Source organism: Erpetoichthys calabaricus, chromosome 4 (assembly GCF_900747795.2).
Source record: "Erpetoichthys calabaricus chromosome 4, fErpCal1.3, whole genome shotgun sequence".
NCBI classification, from domain to species: Eukaryota; Metazoa; Chordata; class Cladistia; order Polypteriformes; family Polypteridae; genus Erpetoichthys; species Erpetoichthys calabaricus.
This window is the reverse complement of record NC_041397.2, coordinates 12,265,575-12,291,871: the sequence shown is the minus strand read 5'-3', so window position 1 is coordinate 12,291,871 and position 26,297 is coordinate 12,265,575. Positions and strand designations below refer to the sequence as shown.

The 26,297-nt window shown below is 38.6% G+C and overlaps 1 protein-coding gene across 2 annotated transcripts in view; it reads left to right on the top strand.

The window, feature by feature from the left end:
* Positions 1 to 21,981, top strand: part of ankrd10b (ankyrin repeat domain 10b) — a 123,655-nt gene extending 101,674 nt beyond the window's left edge. The window contains exons 5-6 of one of the 2 annotated variants that reach the window (XM_028799202.2): positions 7,238 to 7,321; positions 20,908 to 21,981. In XM_028799202.2, coding sequence (XP_028655035.2) covers positions 7,238 to 7,321; positions 20,908 to 21,332 — 509 coding nt within the window. In that variant the 3' untranslated portion in view covers positions 21,333 to 21,981. Of the gene's footprint in view, positions 1 to 7,234; positions 7,322 to 20,907 lie in introns of both variants that reach the window. The other variant, XM_028799200.2, reaches the window with a different exon arrangement.
* Positions 21,982 to 26,297: the final 4,316 nt, after the last annotated feature.

The following is a 26,297-nucleotide window of genomic DNA, read 5'->3' as shown; positions in this document are numbered from 1 at the left end:
GGTCTGCTGGAGCCAATCCCAGCCAACACAGGGCACAAGACAGGAACCAATCCCGGGCAGGGTGCCAACCCACCGCAGGACACACACAAATACACCCACACACTAGGGCCAATTTAGAATCGCCAATCCACCTAACCTGCATGTCTTTGGACTGTGGGAGGAAACCGGAGCGCCTGGAGGAAACCCACGCAGACACAGGGAGAACATGCAAACTCCACGCAGGGAGGACCCAGGAAGCGAACCCAGGTCCCCAGGTCACCCAACTGCGAGGCAGCAGCGCTACCCACTGCGCCACCGTGCTGCCCAGAAGTAAAAATGAGTTTGTATATTTTATAAGAAGAGTCAGATGTGCTTCAAGCTCTTGATGTATTAAAGACTAATGAACCCCCTCAGAGCTGATGGAAGACCTTATTTATGAATCTTTATTAAGTATATTTCAACAGTCACTCTAGATGGGAGTAACACCTGGAGACTGGAAAGCTGCAAATGTGACTCTTACATACAAAAAGAGGATCCTAGTAATTTCAGACCAATAGACCTTGCTTCTGCACTATGCAAATTATGGAAACTATAATAAGAAATACTAGAAATGTACCTGTATGACAGTAGTGCAAGATAACAGGTGGCATATGTTTATGAGTGGAAGATCCTGCCAATGTCATCCATTAGACTCTTTTTAACAAACTACTAGAATAGCTGACAAAAGTAAATCATACAACATAATTCACTTAGGCTTTCAGACAGTCTTTTGACCCAGCATGCGACCATAAGTACCTCATTGACACCTTAACCACCCTTACCCCATCCACACATTAACCGTGGCCATCCACAACAGCTGTCAAGAGGGAAGTTGTGCATAGTGCAGCAGGGAGGCTAGGGTAAGACTTTGGAGCACAGTTTGAAGTTCTTCGTTATTTGCTTTGGAACCAGTACTGAGATCCATAAGCTAATTTCAATATCACAGTAAAAATTGTACTGCAAATCCAGCACTTAAATACATATGAGGGGTGTTCAATAATTAATCTACCTGGGCATGAAAAAAAGTAGCGAGCATGTTGAAACAAGTCTGGGCCTATTGTGACAGGTCTCAAGGTTACTCCTGCACAGTTGTGGCTCAGTGCGAGTCTTAACATTTCAAGAGACAGGAGATCAAGAGAGTCCTTGTGTGAATCAAGTAAGAAAATGCTAGATTTGGAGCAATGTTCAGTGGTAAAATTTCTCACAAAAGAAGGAAAAAAGCCTAGAGATCCATAAACATGTGACTTCAGTTTTTGGCGAGTCTGCCCCATCATCCTAGCATCTAACCAGAAAGTGCAAATAGTATAGTAAGGTGCACTAGGCGGAGTGGTGGCTCTGAGGCTAGGGATCTGCACTGGCAATCGGAAGGTTGCCGGTTCGAATCCCGTAAATGCCAAAAGGGACTCTACTCTGTTAGGCCCTTGAGCAAGGCCCTTAACCTGCAATTGCTGAGGGTTTTGAGTAGTGAGAAAAGTGCTATATAAATACAAATAATTATTGTAATTATTATCAAGACAGTGGGTGCAAATAGTACATTAAAGTGCAATAAACAGTAAGTTACAGTAAGGCAACATACAAATGAGAATCTATATCTGTATGATATTTGAATTTACAGGTAGTAGTATATACAAGGAAGACTATATAAATGCGAATAATGATCAGTAGTACAGATACATGGTATGAATAAATACTGTATAGTGTGATAGTTGCCCGGACACCACCAGTCGGAGACCACATCTTTATAAAACACGCACGTTTATTTAACATTAAATAAACAATTCTCACACTCCACACAATACACTCAGCAATAATCACCACAATTCAACTCTGTCTCAGTCCTTGGCCGCCTCTATCCTCCTCCAGGGAGCTTTGTCCTTCTCCCACTCCCGACTGTGGCTCAATGACTATAAGGAGGCTGCCCTTTTTATTCCCGCCCGGATGTGCTCCAGGTGGCTAATGACATCCATCCGGCAGCACTTCCTGGTGTGGTGGAAGTGCTGTCCTTTGCCCCGGAAACACTCTGGACTTTCCTGGCAGATTCCTCCGCCATCTTGCAGAGTGTGGCGGAAGTAACAACATCCGGGTCCCACGAGGTGTAAAGCGCCCCCAGGTGGTGGCCACGGGTCCCAACAAGTCCAACAGTTCATTCTCCTTTCCCGTGGTCCTCTCCTGCTCCATGGCGGTTGTGCCCTCGTGGCCCGGAAGCTATTCTCGCCACCTGATATGTGTAAACAGGTGAAATATACACAGAGTACAGTCATAAGTTATTGCTATTTAGAAGGGTCAGCTGTTGAGTGGTGATGAGGTTATGAAAGAAACTGTTCCTGAGCCTGCTGGTGTTGGGCAAAAGGCTCCTCTAGCCCCTCCCTGATAGGAGAAGGTAAACAGTCCATGGTTGGGATATGAGGCCTCCTTGATAATGCTGCAAGCTCGTAGCAGACACTGTATATGCTGCAGGTCAGCAATAGTCAGCAGCGGGACGCTGATGATGTGCGGAGCTGTCTTCACCACCCTTTAAATGGTAAACTCAGAGATATGCAAATGGTTGAGCTTGTGGTGTCCTGGATAATGGACTGTCTGTCATGCAGACTGCAGTTTGTGAGACTCATGGACTGTGTTTCTGATATAGATGTGAGCAACACTGGAGCACCACAAGAAACAATCATGTCTCCTTTTCTTTTCACTCTTTATACCTCAGACTAGAAATAAGAGCAGGTCATGTCACTTGCTGAAATACTCGGATGATTCTGCACTTATGGGGTGTATTGATAAAGGGGATGAGACAGAGGAGAGGAGTCAGGTGGAGAAGTTTGTTTCTTGTTGCAAAGGTAATTGTCTGCATCTTAACATCTGCAAAACTTTCACCACACCAAAGACCCTCTATGTCCGGTCACTATTCAAGGAGAAGATGTAGAGGTAGTGCACTCCTGCAAGTACTTGGGGTCCACTTTAATGACAGGTTGGCCTAGTCTCATAACACAGAGGAACTGTATAAGAAAGGGGCAGAGCAGTCTCTTTGTCCTTTGGGGACTGTGTTCCTTTAATGTGGGAAGTGACATCCTTCACATCTTTTATAACTCTGTAATGGCCAGTGTGATTTTCTACACTGCAATGTGCTCACTGAATCAACGAGCTAATTGAAAGTGCTGGCTCCATTATAGGATGCAAACTGGACCTCCTGGAGGCTGTAGCGAAGGAGAGAATTAAAACAAAACTGAGTGCCATAATGAAAAATGCTGCATATCCCCTATGTGACATACTAACAATAAGTACTTTCAGCCTACTAATAATCATTCAGCAGAAGTGCGTCAAGAAACACTACTGGGGCTACCAGCAACAGTACATCTGCATAATATCTAACTATCACTGTGATAGCCAAGACAGAACTTCTTTCTTTTTAATTTTCTTGCTTTATAGTCATTCTGGTGTGTATTTAAACCAAAGTGTATATATTTATTTGCTTACATATCTACCTATTTATGTATTTATTTCTATAAAGAGCTTCTGTAAAAAGCCAAAGTTCCCGCTGTGGACACATAAAGTTCTATTTATCTGTTTTCAAGCAGATAAAATCCCCAAAACACCGATCAGAAATTCACATGAACAGAAGAGAAAGTGGGACATCACAAGCACTAACGCTAAAAGTGTACATGGACATAGTACTGTATAAATCTTGATTGCCCCCAGTTGTTTTGTATACGAAGTCAAAAAGAGTGAATGTAACATCTCTTAATCATATGATATCAATGGAGCTTAGTAACCGCTCAAATACTACTGCAGACATCCCACCCTGCAAAAAGTCATTTCGGGGAGGTAACCCCCCCACCCAAAAAAAAGGATAGGATGACTATGTAAGAACACAATTCAGCTATTAACTCTTTCAGGGCGGATGTCGACTTTTGTCGGTATTCAGGGGTAGAGGACGGTAATCAGCTGTAAAGTGTGACAAAAATCGCCGTTATGTTTTAGTTCGACTCTCTTTACAGTTAGCTCGGTTGATTTGACCGAGATTTCTTGCACGTGCGTGAGTAGTGAAGAGCAAACCACCCCTCGCATGGTGTCGACATCTGACGAGAGACCAAAGCGAAATACTCCGTGGACGACGTCTTGCGTATCATATCGCTGAGTCGGACTCTGAGTTGTCAGATTTTGATGTAAATGATCTGGAGGTCGAAAACGAAAGTGAAGGGACCAGCATCAGCTGATCGTGTAGCTAATGTGCCTACGCCGTTTACCAGGGAAGACTTACAATGACATAACCAGATTGGGGTTAGGGTTAGGGTTAGGGTTGTACCACTGCGACTACCACTACTGCTGCGAGAAGACAGCCAAGCAGCCGGCACATCGCGTATCCCTACTGGCCAATGAGCCGCCCCCACTGCTGCCAGAGTCGCCGAAAGGGTGCCGACCCCAGCCGTGACATGCAGCAAAAGACGTTTTAAATTGATTTCTGCGTGAAACTATTGCTTTGTGTGCTTTTCAGAAAACTGTAAAAAGTATTCAGCCCTCAAAGAGTTAAGCGTACATCATACATATTTGGCTGGCAGGCTCAATAGCTATACATTAATGCAAATAGCTTTTCTAGCCTATTTCTTTAGCAAAGTTTCCTTGTACTGTGATGTAACTTGCTTTGCAGATATGAGCAGTTTGCCAGACGTCTCAACTTCATAACAGTCGTTGCCAATGAATTTGTTAATTTTGCAAGACATCAGATTCACAAGTGCTTTGTGAGACAGCTGACTCCTGATTTTTTTTCTTAATGTGACACACCATGCTGAATGCCTTTTCTACATCACAATTAGAATTTGGCAGCACTATCTGGCATCTGCCTTGATCACATTTAGAAATCTCTCTGGCAAAGTCAAAATCTGCTCTGGATTCACTTCATCTTGGCTCTCTGCATTGACCACCAAAAGATTTTTCAAGATTTGATCACTGAATGGGAACTTTTCTAATATTTTTTGAAAGCATCGAACATAAATTGCTCTGGCATCTTTAAAGGTCTCTTGTACTTCCTCACTTAGCAGCTGCCTTCTTATCAGGTACCCAATAAAAAGCTTTTCATCTGGGCAATGAATTTCAGGGTTGCTCACATCTGTCTCCTGAATGTTCTGTTCTCTCAATATCTTAGGCTGAAAAAATTCCTTTTTTTAATCTCTGATCCAACTTGAAGAGGACAAGTACCTCAGAAAATCAAGTTGAATTTGTCAAAACATTGTCTGACATCATCGAGAAAGCATGTGTGTACTTTCATTTGTGGGTCTTTCAGCTTCTCCAGAATATGTGACAACTTCTGATTTTCACTCATTGACTCAAAATATGAACTTAAGGCTAGCCATTAGTGGAGCAGATGGTCTAAACCTTTTCCTAATAAAGCCAACTGTTACTTTATCTTGTGCATCTAATATGGCACATTCCTTCTCACTCATGATATCGTTGCTTTCATCAACCAAAATACTGTCTGTCCTTTTTTCTGTACGTATGAACTTGTACAGATTATCTGAGCATTCAGGTTCCAGTGCCATGTTCAGAATACTTGCTGCTTTGGTTGACGAGAAGGCATAGAATTTTTGTGATTTCTTAATCTGGGAACATTTTCCTGAATAGCTCGCCTTTGTGTTTACACATTTGGAATGGCAGGTTGTGCTCAACAATGAAAGGTGCAAAGTGAACCTCCACTCTGGTGACCTTCTCTGTCAAACTTTGGTTTTCTGCTGAAAAGAACTGTGAAATATGTGACCGGCCTTCCCTGCATTTAGCCTCCCTAATATGCTATGGTCCCAAACAGAAATAAAAGCATAAAGTATATCCTTAATATACTGTAATTTGCAATAGTTTTTTTTAGTAATTCTGTCTAATCTGTAAACCATTTTGGGCAGGCCTATGCGCAGAAAATCTGACATTAAAATATATACTTCAATTATTCAACTTGTAGTCTTTTTTTATTCTATTACAACTTTAAATGAGTCTGCAGCGAGATCGGCCTCATTACGTAACTCCTTGGCAGCTAGCCAGCTAGTTTAAGTGACATTAGCTATGATGATGAACAAATGACACACATTAAATTCATTTCAAAATGTTTTTTTACAGTCCTTTAAACCCCCCTCCCCAATGGGCAGTGCTGAGATCACTTCTGCAAACAGTGCAGTGAGCAGCACTCTCGTTATTTTTAACTCTTACAAGGTAGGGGTACACCTTTGTGTAATTTGAAGTGAAATGGATTTTATGTCTTTTATTTTCTTTTTCCCAGGCAGTCTGCCATGGTGTTGCTGAACACTGTACTAAACTGACAGATCATAGAGAGAGGTCTACTGTAAACTCCTCCCACAGAGAACACTGATTGGTCTCTCTTTTTATGCTAAGTAGACCAATCAGGATGCTCTCTCTGTTATTCTGTTGTTACATCATACAGTCACACGCTGTCCCTTCTCCAAAGATTCTAGATAAGCTCTGGGATTTTTGCTCACTTCTGTGTACGCTCTTGCTCTAAAAAACTAATTCCCAGGATATTGTATATAGTTTATGGGCATCAGGGAGACTCTCAGAACTTCTGGGATTGGTTGGATGTATGCTACTGTCATGGTACAGGATGAAATTTAAGGATTTAGCACATCTTTAGACTAAAGACAAGTTCAGACGAATTTAAATAATCGCTGAAAAGAAACCAACAAACAGAATCCCTAGAATATGAAGGACATAAGATGTTTGATGTGGAACAGGAGACTGCTGGGTCCTTGAAGGTTGTGCGGCTAGTCAGTAGCTATGTTATCATTTTATCTCATTCAGATACCTTTTAAAATCTTAAGGTTTCTGTTTCAACTCCAAGACTCTGTATATTGTTACAGTTGCACATGGTCTTTTAAATAAAGTGGTCCTTCCTGGTTTCTGTCTTAAATGCATTTCCTTGCAATTTAAACTTGTATTTTAGAGCATTTGATCGTTAATTTTAAACAAAGAATGTTGCTAAATGAATTTTTAATGCATTTGAACATTTTGAAGATCATTACTAGGGTCTCATGAATCTGTCTCCGCTATAGACTAAAATCAGTTTCCCTCATCACGTCAGAGTAGGACATGCTCTTTATTCTCAAGATGTGATTGTTTATTCTACTCTTACTCAGTTTGTAGATCTGCTACTTTATGTGTAGAAAATCCAAGTGTTTTTCCAAACCAAGCACTGTGTTTCTAAGTGTTCAATTTTCTTTTATTCCCTCAGCAGATCGTGAAATGTCCTTGATGTACAGAAATGGTGAAGATGAGCTAGAAGCCATGCACACAGATTCTGACCCTGCAAACAGTTCAGGTGGGAATGGACGCTTTCCATTTGGCAACAGCACCCATGACATTAAAGGCGATCGCACAGCAATGGGAAATGGTTCATCTGTGCAGAATGAAATTGAAATTTACACAGTTGCCGCAATGCAAATTCCTTGCCGCTGTATAAATAAATATGCCTATTTCTAAATCCCATATATTCATCTTTATATTTACCTGAAATTTGATGTATGCAGCATTATGGATTAGTGCCTACAGTAATGAAAGAGCTAAGTAGTAGTATGTGTGTATGTTTATGTGAGTATCTTGATGTGTATGTTTTTGTATGTTAACTTATTATATGGCCATACTGCAAAGCATCTTCTGTGTGTTAAAATTATTTTGGCTCCATTATGCTGCATGGATGCCCTAATGAGCAACTGAGAGTTTTGTTGGTTTTTTTTTTTCTTTTAACAGGATTTACTCATTTGCTATTTTGTGAGTTTCTCTCTCTCTCTCTCAGACCAATGCTGGACACTCATTCTCTGCTCTGTGTGTTTTCTTTCTTTGTCACACCCACTTGTACAATGACAGTGAATATCAGTGAGCCTTGCTCTCATCTGTTTGAATGGACTACCATCATGCAGATAAATGGAAGGCAATTACTAGCTTACAAAGTGTTGATATGACTGCTAAACACCATACCAAAATCTACACCATGCTTTCTCTGGCCTCCTTGAGTTAATTATTCAGCATAAATGCAGCAAAGCTGCAGCACTAAGAACACACTATTAGACAGATAGATACTTTATTAATCCCAAGGGGAAATTCACATACTTCAGCAGCAGCATACTGATACAAAAAACAATATTAAATTAAAGAGTAATAAAAATGCAGGTAAAAACAGACAATAACTTTGAATAATGTTAACGTTTACCCTTCCCCATCATTATATTATTAAGCTTTTTTAACATGAGCAGTATGCACCGCCACAGGATAATAATGTTCTCTGCATGTCTGTGCCGTCAAATAAAATAAGTTCTTGATTTGCCAGCTAGGATATGCAAAAGAAACACAAGCATTTATAAACCCCAGATATGACAACTGAGTGAGCATTATTTGCACTAATAATATTACGTACACACACAGCATTTATAACTATAATTCTGTAAGTTAAAGAGTTATGTATAAAAAGTAGCACTTGTGTTTCGTTGTCGTCTTCCAAAATGTCTGTACCCTATACTTAGCATTCTGAAATAACATCTTGTTTCAGAAGATGTCAATAACTTGATTGGCTTATCCTTCTTTTGGATATTTGTGCAGTACTCTTTATTTTTCATCTTTTTTTTTTTTACTGTAAAATAGCTAAAGAGCAGCTGATATATAAATGGAAGAAACGAGTCATGATATTCTCATAGACAGCTAGGCTAGTATAGGATCATCAGCATCATAAACAATTTTAAGATATGACTAATTTTAAAGACTGATCTAGTAAAACCATGAAACAATCCAATTTTTTTCTGCACATTTGTGTGAGGAATTTCAGTTAGTTCTTGTGCTCTTAGTTCTGTTTATCTTGCAAATATGTCAAAGTGATGCCTTTTTATCAAGGTTTTGAGATTCAGTTATCTGCCACAATTTACTCTGAAACCATGTCCCATTTTACAAACATTTTTTGACCATAATTTGATCATTTTTACATATTTACGAGTTTTTGATTTAAATATAAATGTATAACAAGATGAAGTAACCAGTAACACAAGTTTGAAGTTCCTGTGTCTGCTGCAATTCCATCAGACAAATGAAAGATGAATACAAGTTGAAGGCAATAATAAAAAAATACAAAAGTAGTGAAAAGAGCACTAGTAGCAACAACGTTTTATCCCACAAATCCACCTTAATGGACCACTTAGACCAGGTCTCCAACACGTAACTCGCAAGCTACCGGTAGCTCGCAACCCCTTTCCAAATAGCTTGCCAAAGGGTTAATGAATCCTACATAAATATGAAAACTTGATTAGTCAAATTATGGGTGGGCGATCTTTCCAAAAAATCATAGCACGATCCACAATCTGAATTGAAATCTGCATTTTCAATGTGGCATACACTTAAGAGAATATCCGTACTCAAACTCATCAAAACCTAAGTAACACTTTGTTTTAAATACCAAACAAAGTTGAATTCAATTGTTCTCATTCGTTAGCTAAACGGAGTTAAGGCACACGCCCCGAAGCTGGTGAGTGAGTGAGTGAGGAGAACCCCTCCCCTCGACCCACTGCCTTTTTCTCGGATTCGTGCAAATAAATTGGTATTGCAAGCGAACTATGATACATAGCGAAAGTCGCAAAATTGACCGGAATGTTCAAGTAGTTCTCTCGTGAAAAATGGACATACAGATAGAGAGACATTGGATTTTATATATTAGTAAACTTTCAAAATAATATGCAGTTAATGTCTCAACAGCATTGTCGGCATTTCTGGAGCTTAGTAGAGCCAGATAACTACTAAGAATCTTCACCAAGCAGCTCTGAAAATGTCTGCTTTGTTTGGGTCTCCATTCCTCTGTGAATCTGACATGAACATCGTGAAATCAAAGTTCAGAACAAGACTGACAGATGAACATTTAAATGACTCCGTAAGAGTGAACCTAAGTGGCTCCACTCCACCATACACCTGCCCCTCTTGTTGACTCCATGCAGTGCCAGTCATCTGACTAACTAAAAAACACATCACACGCGCAACTGGGCATGTGAATAAAGTGAAACGGTGACATGGAACAAAATGACAAATGAATAAGTCATATCTGTGGATTTGGAATTGCATTGGTTTGTTTTGACAGCATTCATGTTTTAATTTAATAGTGTGAGATACACTAGAAAGTGCATACAGACAAACAAAATGCACTTGCAGGTGAACTAAAAAATTTTTGTGATGTTTTAATACAAAGTGTGAGTTGTGGACATCGACATTTTGTAAATGTTCAGGCAAAACAAGCTTATTCAGTTTGTTTGGGTTGAAATAAGCTATGAGAAAACATTAGAAAAGATGAGTAGCTCTCGGCCATTTTCATTTTGTAAAAGTAGCTCTCGGGGGGGGGAAAAGGTTGGAGACCCCTGACTTAGACACTCATCAAACCTGTCCATAATCTTTGTCCTGGAGTAAGAGGAAAAAAACAGATTTTTTGTTTTTAATTTGCAAGTAGATTAAAAACAGTGCATTTAGCACAGAGCACTTTTAATACACAGAAAGACGTGTTCTTAAGGCAGAAATTCAAAGCAACATGCCATTCACACTTTACTTGTAAAATTGTTTATGTAGGACAAAAAAGGCCAACAAAGTGAATTAACATTTTATTCACTGGAAAGTATCTGTATGCTTCTGTTAAATTGCAGTTTGTTTTCAATGGATTTGCAGTCTGAAATGATACAGGCATATAAAAAGATACATGCAAAGAAACGTGGGAAAATAATAAAGACAATTCATTTGTTGTTTTATAGTCCAAATTTAGTAAATACAGGATAATCTATTGTAATGCTGCTTTTTCATCTGCAGCAATGCTGCAACTCTTAGCTGAAAAGTCATTTGTTTGGAAGTACTGTATAAGAGCAGGATGAAGTGGAGTCGCCTCAGAAATACAATAAATTCATGCACTACTACTACTGCTACTTTGTTCTTACACAATGCACCTCAGCAAGTGCTGGCACTGCAACGACTCTCAAGGCAGGATGCAAGAGTAGATTATACCACTCACTAAACACAAAAGTACCACATATAAGGATACAGATTTGTTCAAATACAGCAAAAACAAAGTAGAAACTAATTAATTCTAGAATCACGGCCAGATTGTACTGAAGAAGTTAGATGAGCCAGGTACAGCCAGAGTCCAGGAGGCCTCGGTCAACAAGCCACCTCCTGTATAGCTTAGACAGTGTTTGCCTGGCTAGTCTGATGAAAGGACCCTTCTACTGGATGATTCCAGGACTCCTTTATCTGTGATGAATTTTCCATGGCAGGCAAACAACTTGGCAGTAGAGTAATGTCACTTAAGTGCCACATGAGGGTGCCGAGAAGAGAAACTGAACAGGAGAAGGTTATTAAAAGTTTATCAATATTGTATTACTTATATTTTAGTACTAATGACTAAAAACAGAAATGCAGTATGCATAGCTACACTGCACTACACTAAACTATAAAGTTTATCATCTTTTGTAGAGCCCATAGCTGTGAAATGAAAATCTTTCAAAGAGGAATGCTTTGTAAAACATTTTAAGCCCTAAACATTCAGAGGTGCTTGTTGAGTAGCTTTGCTTAGCCTTTACATCAGTAACTTTTTTATTTTCCATAAAGACATGTTTCTTTGTACTGTTAGTTTATAGTTTACTAAACTTAATTGACATCTTATATTAAGAAAAGCTATTGGTCCAGACTTAGTATCTATAGTAGCAATTAAAGGATTGTTTACATTAGAAGTATACAGTACATGTTCTGGAGTAGAAATATATAAGTATACTGTACTGACTTATTAAGAATTTAGAAGGCAAGGATTTGAAGAGAATAACAATGTGTTGTTGAATTAAAGAATTCAACAGATATGTGCTGTAGCCTGATTTTATTTAGAATGACAGACTATTAAATGAAAAACAAAGCTAAAGGAATAAACTATGTATTATAAACAGTCAGTCATCATCCAACCCGCTATATCCTAACACAGGGTAAACAATGAAAGCAAATCATTTTTTAAAATGCACTGCAGGTGAACACTATCTGGATCTTGATAGGTTATGCCATTAATTATCAAGATTTTAAAAAGTGGTTATACTAAAGCTAACATCTATAGTAGTTCATTTGGGAAAAAAGCTGATAAAAACTGGTCAATATAATGATGTAAGAAAAATGTAGATACAGTGAAACCTATTGATGAGATAAGAACTTGTGACCTTGTAAAGCAGTAAACTCCACAAAAGGATGTGTAGTCACAGGTTCTGAATTGTCTTTTGGCTTACAGTATGAAATCTGAGAGGTTAATCAGTTAACCTGTCTGTGCCACAATTGTATGAGTTGACATAAATAAGTTACACTTTTATTCAATAGATCTGTTTCCATATTTCTGCAAATAGCGGTGTAGGCAGGAGACATGATTTACTTTGGATCACACTGTCAGTTGGCAGTGAGGATTTAAATCTGCAGATTTGTGGTTTTAAAAGCCAACACCTTAGCCCCCACACTACCTTATAAACATAGTATTTATCTCCTGCTAAAATGTACAACAGTATTTGTCCTAGGTTTATATAAAAATGTAAAGTATCAATCTTCTTTTATGTACTTCTATATATAACTATTATATACTTCCCTAACCCTCTTATTCTAATGCATGAGAGTAGTTTGTGTATCCCTGCACAAGGTAGGAGCAAACCATAGGCAGGGTAACAGATATTTATAGGCCACTCTCATGCACTTGGGCCAATTTGTAGAAAGCAGTCAACTTAGCCAGCTAATAATTTGGCAGATGGCTCTATCCAAAGCAACTTTTAGGATGTTTTTACAATTGATGCACATTCACTGCACCTGCTTTATCTGAATAATTGGCGTAGAAATTCAGCATCACACTGTTTCAGTGTTTTAGTTGTACTATATATTAACCTGATTGTTCTGTTAAATAAAAAAAACATGACATGCCCTTGCAGCTTAAGCTTAATGTCAGATTATGTCTGTTAGATGACTTTTGCTGTGGCCTTTTTGTTGTATGTGTTTATATTTTTTCATATGCAAGCAATCTGCCAAAGTTTAGAACATAACCATGTATTAAACAACCTGTCTTCACCTTGGAATCCCAGATTTAGGTTCCCTTTCTTTCTAACCTTTTATTGTGCCAGTAAAATTGTGATTTATCTTTTTTATTTATTTTTTTGAAAGCACGGTGGAAAATATGTCTAAACTTGAATATAACTCTTGTGCAGTCTTAGGGGCCTGCTATGCACAGTACAAAGAGACATATTTGACCACCCCATTCTGTCTATTAAAACAATTTAATTACAACACCTTCAATAAAAGCATTTCTTAGAATATAGGAAAATGCTAAAAACTTTCAGACATTGGGAACTAAACACAGTTGAACTCTTTAGTATTCAGTTTTGCACCCATTACTTGGTGGTGATATTGTTTCTTAGTATTGATTATTATGGATCTTGTAAAAGTAAATATGAAATGATTAACTCATAGCCTGGCAGTTCTTTTTTTTAGCTTGGAAAAGTTTGATTGTCATAAAAAGATTTTTTTTTCTTATTGTGCCACTCATTAATGTTTTTAACATGATATCTGTATGTATTGCACGTCTCTTACCAAATCACATATTAATTATTGCCTAAACCTGTATTAGAGGACTTGTAACTTCATGGATGTTGTGTTTGCTTAATAGACAATAATGTCATATTTTAAAAAAATAAAAATGGCATAGAATGCCTGATGTTTCATAAGCATTAAATCTGGTTTAGTTGCTTTAATGATTGAAATATGTATATGTGCATATCTTTGTCTCATACAGTGATCCCTCGCTATATCGCGCTTCGCCTTTCGCGGCTTCACTCCATCGCGGATTTTATATGTAAGCATATTTAAATATATATCGCGGATTTTTCGCTGCTTCGCGGGTTTCTGCGGACAATGGGTCTTTTAATTTCTGGCACATGCTTCCTCAGTTGGTTTGCCCAGTTGATTTCATACAAGGGACGCTATTGGCAGATAGCTGAGAAGCTACCCAACTTACTTTCTCTCTCTCTCTCTCTCTCTCTTGCGCTGACGTAGGGGGGTGTGAGCAGGGGGACTGTGTGCAGCTGCTTCCTGAAGGACATGCTGCACAGTGCTTCGCATACTTAAAAGCTCAAAGGGCACGTATTGATTTTTGACTTTGTTTTTCTGTGGCTCTCTCTCTGTCTCTTCCTGCTCCTGACAGAGGGGGTGTGAGCTGCCGCCTTCAACAGCTTTGTACCGGCGGTGCTTCGCATACTTAAAAGCCAAAAAGCCCTATTGATTTTTTTTTTGACTGCTTGCTTTGCACTCCTTTGAAAAGGAAGATATGTTTGCATTCTTTTAATTGTGAGACAGAACTGTCATCTCTGTCTTGTCATGGAGCACAGTTTAAACTTTTGAAAAAGAGACAAATGTTTGTTTGCAGTGTTTGAATAACGTTCCTGTCTCTCTACAACCTCCTGTGTTTCTGCGCAAATCTGTGACCCAAGCATGACATTCTAAAAATAACCATATAAACATATGGTTTCTACTTCGCGGATTTTCCTATTTCGCGGGTGGCTCTGGAACGCAACCCCCGCGATGGAGGAGGGATTACTGTATATTGAAAGTGAGAAGATTAGAATCTGGTTTCAAATAAAAGAAAATCTTTAATCACTCAGTTGGTCATTTCTCAGCCGTCAAAATATTTGCTGAGTGTACTGAAAAGTTCTGTAACATAAGTCTCTTTTTCTATTAGATGCCGTTTTATATATATATATATATATATATATATATATATATATATATATATATATATATATATATATATATATATATATATATATATATGATCTCTTGATGGGTTTTTTTTTCCCTTAACTAGGAAACCCAAGAAAGATATTCTCAGTTTTGACTTAGGAAGGTGTGTGTATCTTATTTCTGGTGGTTATTGTTGTCTCAACACTTACCTTCTCACATGGAAAACTTGCAACCGATGATGCTGTTTTGAATCGACAAATAGCTTGTTGCCTACAGTATCTCTGTGTTTATATCTGATAGAATTTTCTCTTTTTTTGAGCTGAAATTTTTTAGTTTTGACATTCTGAAGTGCCAATACCTGCTTTTTCTTGTTTAGGATTGTGCAGTGAAAGTTTACTCCTGGAGTAAGTGTGCAGATTTGCAATATTTCTGTCTTATAAGACGCAACACTGCCTGTGCCAGCAACTGGAAAGCTAAGGGTCTTAGCCTGCATGAGAGTATTGTACACTAGATTTACCAAGTTACAAAAATGATTTCAACATTTGTGTGTGTGATTACAAATGTCTGCTAACGGTACTCTGAACTTAGTTTTTCTGGCTTTCCTTTTCTTCTGATCGTTGTTGTCAAGTTCTTTTATAAATTGTCAGTTGCAGTTGCTTTGCTCCTATCCAGTATATGTTCTGCATGTTTAACTATATTTCTCACAAATTATTCCTTGGAAGATTCCTAATCCAAAACATGCTGTTATGCATTATTCACTATAAAGAACTGACCTTAGTTTGACTAAATAAAAGTATAACATCATCATCGATTTAATATTGTTCTTGTTTCTTTTCCAAAGTCTAGTTAATCTAGGTCTACCTCACTCGTGCATTGTATGCAGCTTCTTAACCCTTCATTGGGTCCCAATTCTGGGTGGTTCGTTGTGTGGTGGGTGCGGCAGCACGCTGTATCAGTGCATGCCGCTAACCTCTTGCGAGTGTTGTGTTGTGACCACATGTAGCTGTGATTAATCTTCCTCCAAAATTTCAAAACCACAGTTTGTGTTGTTATTGCCATTAGGATCATGTAAAGTATTAAAAAGTGATGACAAAACTTTCTTTTCAAGGATAATAGTAATAAACAATACTTTGAGCCATGTGTGCTAGTGTTTTCCTTTAAGAATGGTCACAAGAAATGCCTCAAAACACTGGAAGCAACTGCCATGTGCAACAGCATCCGTTAGGGCTGAAACCACAGCAGCTCCATGATCTTAAAGTCTATGGACCTCTTTCTACAATAAGATTATTAATAGCTAATTGCTGAATATGTTTTCAGGATGGATTGTAATGATATATATCTTTTAGTGAATATTGGCTATAATACTGTATGTTTATATAATAACTCTTCTTCTTCTTTTGCCTGCTCCCGTTAGGGGTCACCACAGTGGATTGATCATCTTCTTCCATATCTTTCTGTCCTCTACATCTTGTTCTATTACACCCACCACCTGCATGTCCTCTCTCACCACATCCATAAACCTCCTCTTAGGCCTTCCTCTTTTTCTCTTCCCTGGCAGCTCTATCCTTAGCATCCAAAGCTGCAGGTTTCCTCACTTTATTTTCCTTGTTTCCTTGTCACTTCCTTCCCTCTTTTCTTATTTTCAGCTCACACATTCTGGGTAAGAGAATAAATAGAGCTGGGGCTGTGAAAGGATTTTGGTGGTGTAATTTTGGGTGGAATTAGAGTATTTTTTGTCCTATTCCATTCAACATTGTTTTTGTTTTTAATATAAATAATGGAAAAGACATGGGTCGCACAAATATTTCCATACTTCCTACACAGCAACAGATAATTCTCACCAGACTATCAAAACTTTTCTCCATCATGGGGTCCAAAGCTTTTCTGCACTTGATAGGGAACAACAGCTGCACTCCAGGGTATTCTTTGCATGATAATATTAGTTTTTGGATAATCTGGTCAACTTAAAAGATCTGTAAGAAATTTTTTGTATTAAGTTACAGTTCCACAGTTTGCTGCAATATGGAAATATGGTGCCTAACACAATGCCTGTTCAGACTTATTTATTCTCTTAGTTACATCTACCAATCTCCTCGTCTTTAAACTACCTCCCTATCTACCAACGTCAGGAGAATGTCAGAGAAGTCCTGGTTTTATATGCTTGTTATCTAATATGCATCTAATAAATTGATGAATCCCTTTCAGTCTGGTTTCGGGGCACAGCACAGCTGGGTGTCTCTGGAACTGCCCACCGGAGGTTTAAGGCCTGATAAGCAAGAGTTTGTTTGTCTTAGCAACAGCTGGTCCAGCTCGGTGCTCGGCGCCAGTCGCACAAGGAATTCCTCAGGACTCTATCCTCGTCCCCCTGCTCTTCTGTATCTATATGCTTCTCCTTGGCCATATTATTTGTAGCATTGGACTGGGTTATCATTTTTATGCAGGTGATACTCTATTTCAACTCAGTGGGTGACAGGGCCTTCAGCTGTAATGTCCCCAGACTTTGGAATGACCTCCCTAAATGAATCAGATCAGCTGACTCAATTCATTCCTTTAAAAAACTACTTAAAACTCATCTGTTCAGGAAGGTTTTTAACTTAACCTGACATTGTGCCCCCACTTTCAGTCTTCCTCTCTGTCCAGATGATTAGTATAATTTCTGTTTGTGTTATATCACATGATATTATTTGTTCAGAGTTTTCTTTTAGTATTGAAGTTAATATGTTATTCTGGTTTATTGTCTTTTATTCTACTTACTGCTATGTATCTTCTGTATTTATCTGTTTAGTGTTCTCTGCAGAAATATTTGTACCCAATGTTACATATACCCTGGTATTTAAATAAGCACCTTGAGCATGGGAAATGTATTATATATATATATATATATATATATATATATATATATATATACAGTTAGGTCCATAAATATTTGGACAGAGACAACTTTTTTCTAATTTTGGTTCTGTACATTACCACAATGAATTTTAAATGAAACAACTCGGATGCATTTGAAGTGTAGACTTTCAGCTTTAATTCAGTGGGGTGAACAAAACGATTGCATAAAAATGTGAGGCAACTAAAGCATTTTTTGAACACAATCCCTTCATTTCAGGGGCTCAAAAGTAATTGGACAAATTAAATAACTGGAAATAAAATGTTCATTTCTAATACTTGGTTGAAACCCCTTTGCTGGCAATGACAGCCTGAAGTCTTGAACTCCTGGACATCACCAGATGCTGGGTTTCCTCCTTTTTAATGCTCTGCCAGGCGTTTACTGCAGCGGCTTTCAGTTGCTGTTTGTTTGTGGGCCTTTCTTTCTGAAGTTTAGTCTTCAACAAGTGAAATGCCTGCTCAATTGGATTAAGATCTGTGACTGACTTGGCCATTCAAGAATTTTCCACTTCTTTGCTTTAATAATCTCCTGGGTTGCTTTGGCTGTATGTTTTGGGTCATTGTCCATCTGTATCGTGAAACGCCGCCCAATCAATTTGACTGCATTTAGCTGGATTTGAGTAGACAGTATGTCTCTGAACACCTCAGAATTCATTTGGCTGCTTCTGTCCTGTGTCACATCATCAATAAACACTAGTGTCCCAGTGCCACTGGCAGCCATGCATGCCCAAGCCATCACACTGCCTCCACCGTGTTTTACAGATGATGTGGTATGCTTTGGATAATGAGCTGTTCAACGCCTTCTCCATACATCTTTCTTGCCATCATTCTGGTAGAGGTTGATCTTGGTTTCATCTTTCCAAAGAAAGTTTTTCCAGAACTTTTTCAGATGTTCTTTAGCAAAGTCCAATCTAGCCTTTCTATTCTTGAGCCTTATGAGTGGCTTGCACCTTGCAGTGCACCCTCTGTATTTACTTTCATGCAGTCTTCTCTTTATGGTAGACTTGGATATCGATACGCCTACCCCCTGGACAGTGTTGTTCACTTGGTTGGCTGTTGTGAAGGGGTTTCTTTTCACCATGGAAATGATTCTGCGATCATTCACCACTGTTGTCTTCCGTGGACGTCCAGGTCTTTTTGCGTTGCTGAGTTCACCAGTGCTTGCTTTCTTTCTCAGGATGTACCAAACTGTAGATTTTGCCACTCGTAATATTGTGGCAATTTCTCCGATGGGTTTTTTCTGTTTTCGCAGCTTAAGGATGGCTTCTTTCACCTGCATGGAGAGCTTCTTTGACCGCATGTTGTCTGCTCACAGCAAAATCTTCCACATGCAAGCACCACACCTCAAATCAACTCAAGGCCTTTTATCTGCTTAATTGATAATGACATAATGACAGACTTGCCCACACCTGCCCATGAAATAGCTTTTGCGTCAATTGTCCAATTACTTTTGAGTCCCCTGAAATGAAGGGATTGTGTTCAAAAAATGCTTTAGTTGCCTCACATTTTTATGCAATCGTTTTGTTCACCCCACTGAATTAAAGCTGAAAGTCTGCACTTCAACTGCATCGGAGTTGTTTCATTTAAAATTCATTGTGGTAATGTACAGAACCAAAATTAGAAAAAAGTTGTCTCTGTCGAAATATTTATGGACCTAACTGTATATAATGTTACGACCAAAACCCGAAATCGGCCAAAGTGGGAACTGGGCAATGTTGTTGTAAATTGACCGGCCAATGTTCAATCTTTTCCTTGATTTTGGGATTTGGCCTGCCAGTTTACGAAATGGCATGGGGCGATCAACCAAAGTCGGAAGAGAAAAGGCATGAGCAGCGATTTGTTGCACACTTAGTAGTGCAATTGCATCAAGTGTAGCCTTAGCGGCTCTTGTTCGGAAAGCAGACGCCACTTGGTTGTTTCACAATAATTAAGATTAGGTATATAAGTAGGTTTCACATTTCTGTTATTTTAACATCAGGGACCTATTTTATTGACCTTAAGGTTAGTGTTTGGGCGAGGGGAAGGCCGTCTCAAGTGGCATCCACTTTCTGAACAAGACCCACCTTGAGCAGTTTCTCGTGCAGAATGGAAAATTCACTTCTGAGTCTGCATCTGAAATTTTTAAGCATCTTCGCACCTTGAGCGGACAGTCTTACATCAGCGCATCGGATTTTGGCCAGGGATTTCTCACCACTTCGTGAAATAGCTGGCCAAAGTAGCATATACACTGGTCATTTCTAGTAATTCAGACTTTGGCCACACCTCACGGCCAAAATGTGAAACGGTCAGCCAATTCAGGAACTGCCCGAACCTCGGATTTTGGCCTTAACATAACATATATATAAAATGTATTATTATTATTATTATTATTATGTGCTCATTTGGATGTCCTCTGTAATTTGCCTCCACACTTTCCATCAGTTTGAGGAGTGTTCTCCTGAAACTGGTTCAGCTGTTTTTGTAATTTAAATCTGGTCTTCAGAAGATTGTGCTCTGGCAGACTCTTGTGTGCACAGAATTTTCTAACTAATCGACTATTCAATTCTCATCACACATCAAGTCTGTATCTTACAAAGCCCCTAAAGTGAAAAGAAAAAAAAAATATATTGTTTTACATGCACACAAGATGTTTTTTTACGTATATGGCTTCATTGTCGCCATAACCCCTTTCGCCAAAATAAGCCGCTAGAGCTCAGAATTTATTTTAAATGATGTTCAGAAATGAAGTACCAATGTCAGGTTGTAAGCACGCAAACGATACTTTTCTGGAAAATGCCCAGTTTGAATATAGGTCAAGGAAGTCCATATCAACTTTCTGATAGGCTGTACAATGAAACAGTTAAAGTTGTAGAAGTAGAACAGGTATACCAAAAATATGCAGAATCCCTGAAGGGATACATGTATCCCAGAAACATTTTTGCGTGCATGCACAAAAAGATTTCATGAGCACATAAAACTTTCTTCTGTTATATAATTCGTGAACAGATTAACTTTTGGTATTCTGTGGATATACATACACAAATGCATGTACAGATCAAGAAATTTCAGGAGATGACGGGATCAACACAGCCTGTGAGAAACTTTCAAAAAGGTTCTGAGCCGTCCATCAGTGAATTAAACATTTTGTGAATATATCAACAGGGCATTCATGCAACTCGCAGGTTTACCTCCTGCTTGATTTGTCTGACAACATTCACTTGCTTTTATAGGTGTTTTGGGTTGTTTGATATTTGATTTTAAACCTCTTATCTTAAATGGCAGGTGCACAAGTTGCAGGAGTTGTAAGCTACAAAACCTATCTGGGAAAAGCATTGGAAAATGGATTTCTCACCAATGGAGTCCTCTTTGAAGCAGGAAGTAATAGTAATGAAGCTAAACAAGGTGCTGACATCCCTCTAGTTGTTGACAATGGCTGGACAAACTCTGCTGGTGAAAGCCATGGTGCCGACATGTGTGGTTCACTTCATCTGGGTGGGAGCCCCAGCAGCTGTGTCCCTCAAAGGCCAACATGGGTGCCTAGCGATTTGGCAGACACCTTGCACTATGGCCATTTTCATGGGTTTGGAGACACTGCAGAGAGCATTCCAGAAGCTAGCAGCCTGGATGAGCATTGCACTTCCATTAAAGCAGAGCAGCGGTATGACAATGCAGTCTATAGTGCCTTGCACATGTTTCATGGTTCCTAAACAGTCCACTTCTGTTTCCTTAGTGGTTTTATGAGTCTGTTAGCACTTTCATGCAGAGGAGGAAAGAAGAATCAGATAATCCATTACCAAAAATATTTAAGTGTTACTTTTCTCTCTTTGCTGAAAGATTGTTCATTTATAATGTTTGTTTGCTTTGCTGTCTTTCCTTTATGCATTCTTTAAACATGTATTATTTACATTATATTTTAAGTTTGTACTTTTGTGCTTTTCCCAAATATCTGTGTTGAAACCAACATGTGATTGTGGTGGATTTTGTCTTTTTATGTTTTTTTTTTTATTGTTCTTTGTATAGGATCTCAGTTTTGTAAAATGTTTTCAGATAGGTTTTGAAATTAAGGAAAAGTTGATACTATAACTACACAAGTTAAAGCATTTAAAAATGTTTTTTTTGTTTGTTTTTTTTTTTAAGTTCATTTGTCTATAGTTAAACATGCTTTTGGAAAGCATTGACAAGGTAATTGTGTGCCAGTAATTGCATTTTGAAGCACCAAGTTTAAGAATGTATTACTTTGTTCATTTGGATTTGTGTTTAAAAAAAAAAAAAAAGGCATTTGAGCGTTACATTCCTAAATTGTATTCCTTCTGTAAATGCTTTCTTTTACTGTAAATAAAAAAGTAAATACAGAAATCTCTTACAGGTTCCCTTTATGGTGTTCGCAAGATACACACAACACTGGTTTGCATTTTGTAAAATGCTGTTATATTTGACAGTCAATTAAGGGAATTTTTTTTCAGAAAGTTTGGAAATTCCAAGACTGGGGTTGAGTCCTTCAGTTTATTCATTCTTTCTCAAATGGTAAACAGTTTAATGTCTGATTTGAAAAAATAGAAAAACTTAAAATTCTTTTACAAGCAGTTCAGAGTTAGAAATGTAGCCAGCCTCTGGATGTCCTGCTAGCTCTCCTCTAAGCACACTGAGGTATCCAAGAAGTTGTCATGGTATAAGTCATGTATCCCAGAAATATTTTTGCATGCGTGCACAAAAAGATTTTGTGAGCACATAAAACTTCCTTGTGTTATATAATTATATAATTGGTGAACAGATGAACTCTTGCTATTCTGTGGATATACACAAATGCATTTAAAGATCAAGAAATTTCAAGTGATGACAGGATCAACACAGCCTGTGAAGTCATCCCTTGGTCTTTGTTTCAAATCATTGGAGAAAATCTTCAACAATGAGGGCACCTTTTGGCTGGATGGGGAGTGAGTTTAAGGCAAAACTCTTTAGGAATGCTCAAGTTTGTTTTGCTATCTTTATCTGATTGCATGGTGGTTAGAAACAAAAGTAATTATTTTTAAAAGTGACCGTGTCCGTTTTTTTAAATGAACTTTAATCGGATTACATCATTTCTTGCTAATTAATTTGGACAAAATAGATTTTGTTTAATCTGTCTTTTGATTACCCATCTTTTTCATCACAGCCTGGTTCTTAGAATCGTGTTTGTGGTCCTAATGGTCATGTGTCCTTCATCAATAGAAGCAATTGAGCTGAATTCTCAGTGAATTTTATAGTATGGTTACTACTATCAAGCTAAAACTGCAGCTTTGTATAAATTTAAATGGTAAGTGTTCTAAATTTCTAAGGAAATCTAAAAGCATCAAATACAAATGACAAGGTCAAATGTTCTTGTAACTAAACATCAAACTGTCACAGTGCGTACTTGATAAACATTGATAATTTCTTCAGTTGTGCCTCAGATCATTGCCACTGTTCAATGTTAATAATAATAAGGGAAGACCTCTGACCCAGTGGTTAACTGGCACCCTGCCCAGGGATTTGTTCCTGTGTTGGCTGGGATTGGCTCCAGCAGACCCCCGTGACCCTGTGTTAGAATATAGCGGGTTGAATGATGACTGACTGAAGACCTCTGACCATTTTTACGTCTTATCTGTTTCTGTAGCCTCAACATTGCTCAACGCCATACAGAACCTGTTTAGCTGGCACCACAAATTTTGCAGTAGATAGACGATTGGGTCAGATATGATTGTGTCATTTGTACTAATTTACAGACACATCGCAAAATATCCATGCCATGAGGAACTCTCCACAATAGTAGGCCAAGGATCAAGTAAGTGATTAGATGATTGAACAAATTCTTCATTAACATATTAATGGCTGGATGCTCTTTTACAGAGTTGTCCAAGCGGTGCAGTGTGGCTTATGTCTGGTATCTATCAAAGTAATGTTGATGTTAATGTACTAGAAATTTGAATTCACCTAAACATCCAGCATTTATGTGAGTCCCATGATGCTAAAATTAAAATGTACTCTTTTAGTAAGTGAATGGATGGGTAACTCTTGAAAACCATGTGCAGTTTTTCTATTGAATGTATTAGTAACGTTTTTGAGAAGATCAGGTGTAGAATTTCCACATTAAAAATACACTTGCATTTCACTTTCTCCAAAAAAAAAATGAAAAAAGCAAAGTGATGACATAGTGGTTAACAATGCTGCATTATGGATTCAGCATCTGGTCATCTTCTACCGCGTTTCCCCCAAAATAAGACCGGGTCTTATATAAATTTTTGCTCCAAAAAATGCACTAGGGCTTATTTTCAGGGGATATCTTGTAATTTATTCATGTACAACCATATACGTTTATCCAAATACACTATGTCATCTTCTTCTGGAATATTGTCAAACCCTGAATTTCTTGCTACTCCAGCTGCTTTTAGGATCCTCCAGGATCGATGTGCGCGCTTTGATATTTGATAAATGTTTGAAGTGGTGAAGCAAAATGCCGACATACAAATGCATTCCTGTTGCTTTTATATTCAAGCGTCGCATATTCCCCATCGTAATGACACGATACTTTTTAAAAGTCTCACATACCATCTTCTGTGCCGTCTTTTTTTTTTTTTTTTTTTGCACCTTTACAATACCATTGGAATATATGGCAGTGTATTTGAGCCACAGGAGAAAAAAAAAAATAAGGACATAATGAAAATGTCAATTTTGTGATTAAAGTAGAAATTTCTGCTTTAATCTCAAAATGTCCATTTTAATCTCGCAGTTTACTTTACCATTAAAGCAGACCGTCGTAACGTCATATTAAAACCGACCCTGTTGTTAGTCGCTACGCGCTTCTGGGGCTTCCACCTGACCTGACAGCAGCGGCATGCATCATCGCCACACAGAAAACATTAAATGTATGATATTCCAGCTCTCTGCACATTTAGTATTTATACTTGATATCACTTTCATGATGAGATGCATAAAAATATGTATGTAACTTTTAGAGATAAATCGTTAACTTTGTTTAAATAATGAACACTGCTAATAGTTACACATATGGGGTGGCACAGTGGCAGAGCTTTAGTGCTGCTGTCTCACAGGGAGTCACGTCCCTTGTGATCCCTGCCTGGAGTTTGCATGTTTTCTTTCTGAGTTTGCATGTGGGTTTCCACAGTGGGCTCAGTTTTCCATCCAAAGACATGAGGGTTTGGGGATTTGGTGAAGCTACAATGACATTAGTGTATGTGTGTGTGCTTGTGTTCACCTTGTGATGAGTTGATGACCCGTCTGGGGATTTTGTTTCTGTCTTGCGCCGATGCTGCTGGAATGGGTGCATCCCTGAATTGATGAATGTAATCATTAAACATTCTTTTCAGAGATATTGTGGCAAGGTGTCCTTGGAATTTAATGGATGTTTTGGGCACACAAGTTGCATCGCGTGAAGTATAAATCTGGCCTTAGGCTCCTTACTTTTCAGCTGACTATCTTAACTAGGGCTTATTTTTGGGGTAGGGCTTATATTACAGAGCAGCCTGAAAATCATGCTAGGGCTTATTTTCAGAGTAGATCTTATTTTCAGGGAAACATGGTAGGTGGAGTTTGGATGTTTTACTTGTGTCTGCTTTAGTTTTCCTCTGGATATGCCAAGGCTGTCGTCAAAGATACGGGTTGTTTATTTCCTATTCCAAATTGACTTTCTGTGAATGTGTTTGTGAGGCATCATGTGGTGAGCTGGCATTCAGTCCAGGGTTGATTCCTGCTTTTTGCTCAGTGCTACCAGAATTGACCACAATACACCCCCCAAACTGTATTAAGTGCTTTTAAGAAAGTTAGGTGTCTCTTCTCGCTTACTATACCTTCTTATATGCTGGTATTGCATGTCTGAATGTATACTGCATTGCCAAAAGTTTTGGGACACCTACCTTTACACACATGAACTTTAATGACATCCCATTCTTAATACATAGGCTTTAATCTGGAGTTGGCCCACCCTTTCCAGATATAACACCTTCAACTCTTCTTTCCACAAGGTGTAGGAGTGTGTTTATGGAGACTTTTGACCAGGAGAGCATTTGTGATGTCAGGCTCTGATGTTGGGCGAGAAGGCCTGGCTCGCTCGCAATCTCCGCTCTAATTTGAGGTCAGGACTTTGTGCAGGCCAGTCAGGTTCCTACACACCGAACTTGTTCATCCATTTCTTTATAGACCTTGCTTTGTGCACTGGTGTGCAGTCATGTTGGAACAGGAAGGGGCCATCCTTAAAGTTGGGAGCATGAAATTGTTTAAAATGGCTTTGTATGCTGAGGCATTAAGAGTTCCTTTCACTAGAACCCCCCACCATAATCCCCCCTTCACCAGACAGAGAAGCGTGATTTGTCCCTCCAGAGGACATGTCTGCACTGCTCTAGAGTCCAGTGACTGTGGGCTTTATACCACTACATCCGACGCTTTGCATTGCACTTGGTGATGTCAGGTTTAGATGCAGCTGCTCAGCCATGAAAACCCATTCCATGAAACACTCTCTCTCTCTCTACGCATTGTTCTTGGGCTAATCTGGAGGCCACACGAACTTTGGAGGTCTGCTTAGGTGCTCGAGTTTATACACCTGTGGCCATGGAAGTGATTGGAACACCTGAATTCAATGATTTGGAGGGGAGTCCCAGTACTTTTGGCATGTTTATTATTATTTTTGCTGGTAATAGAAC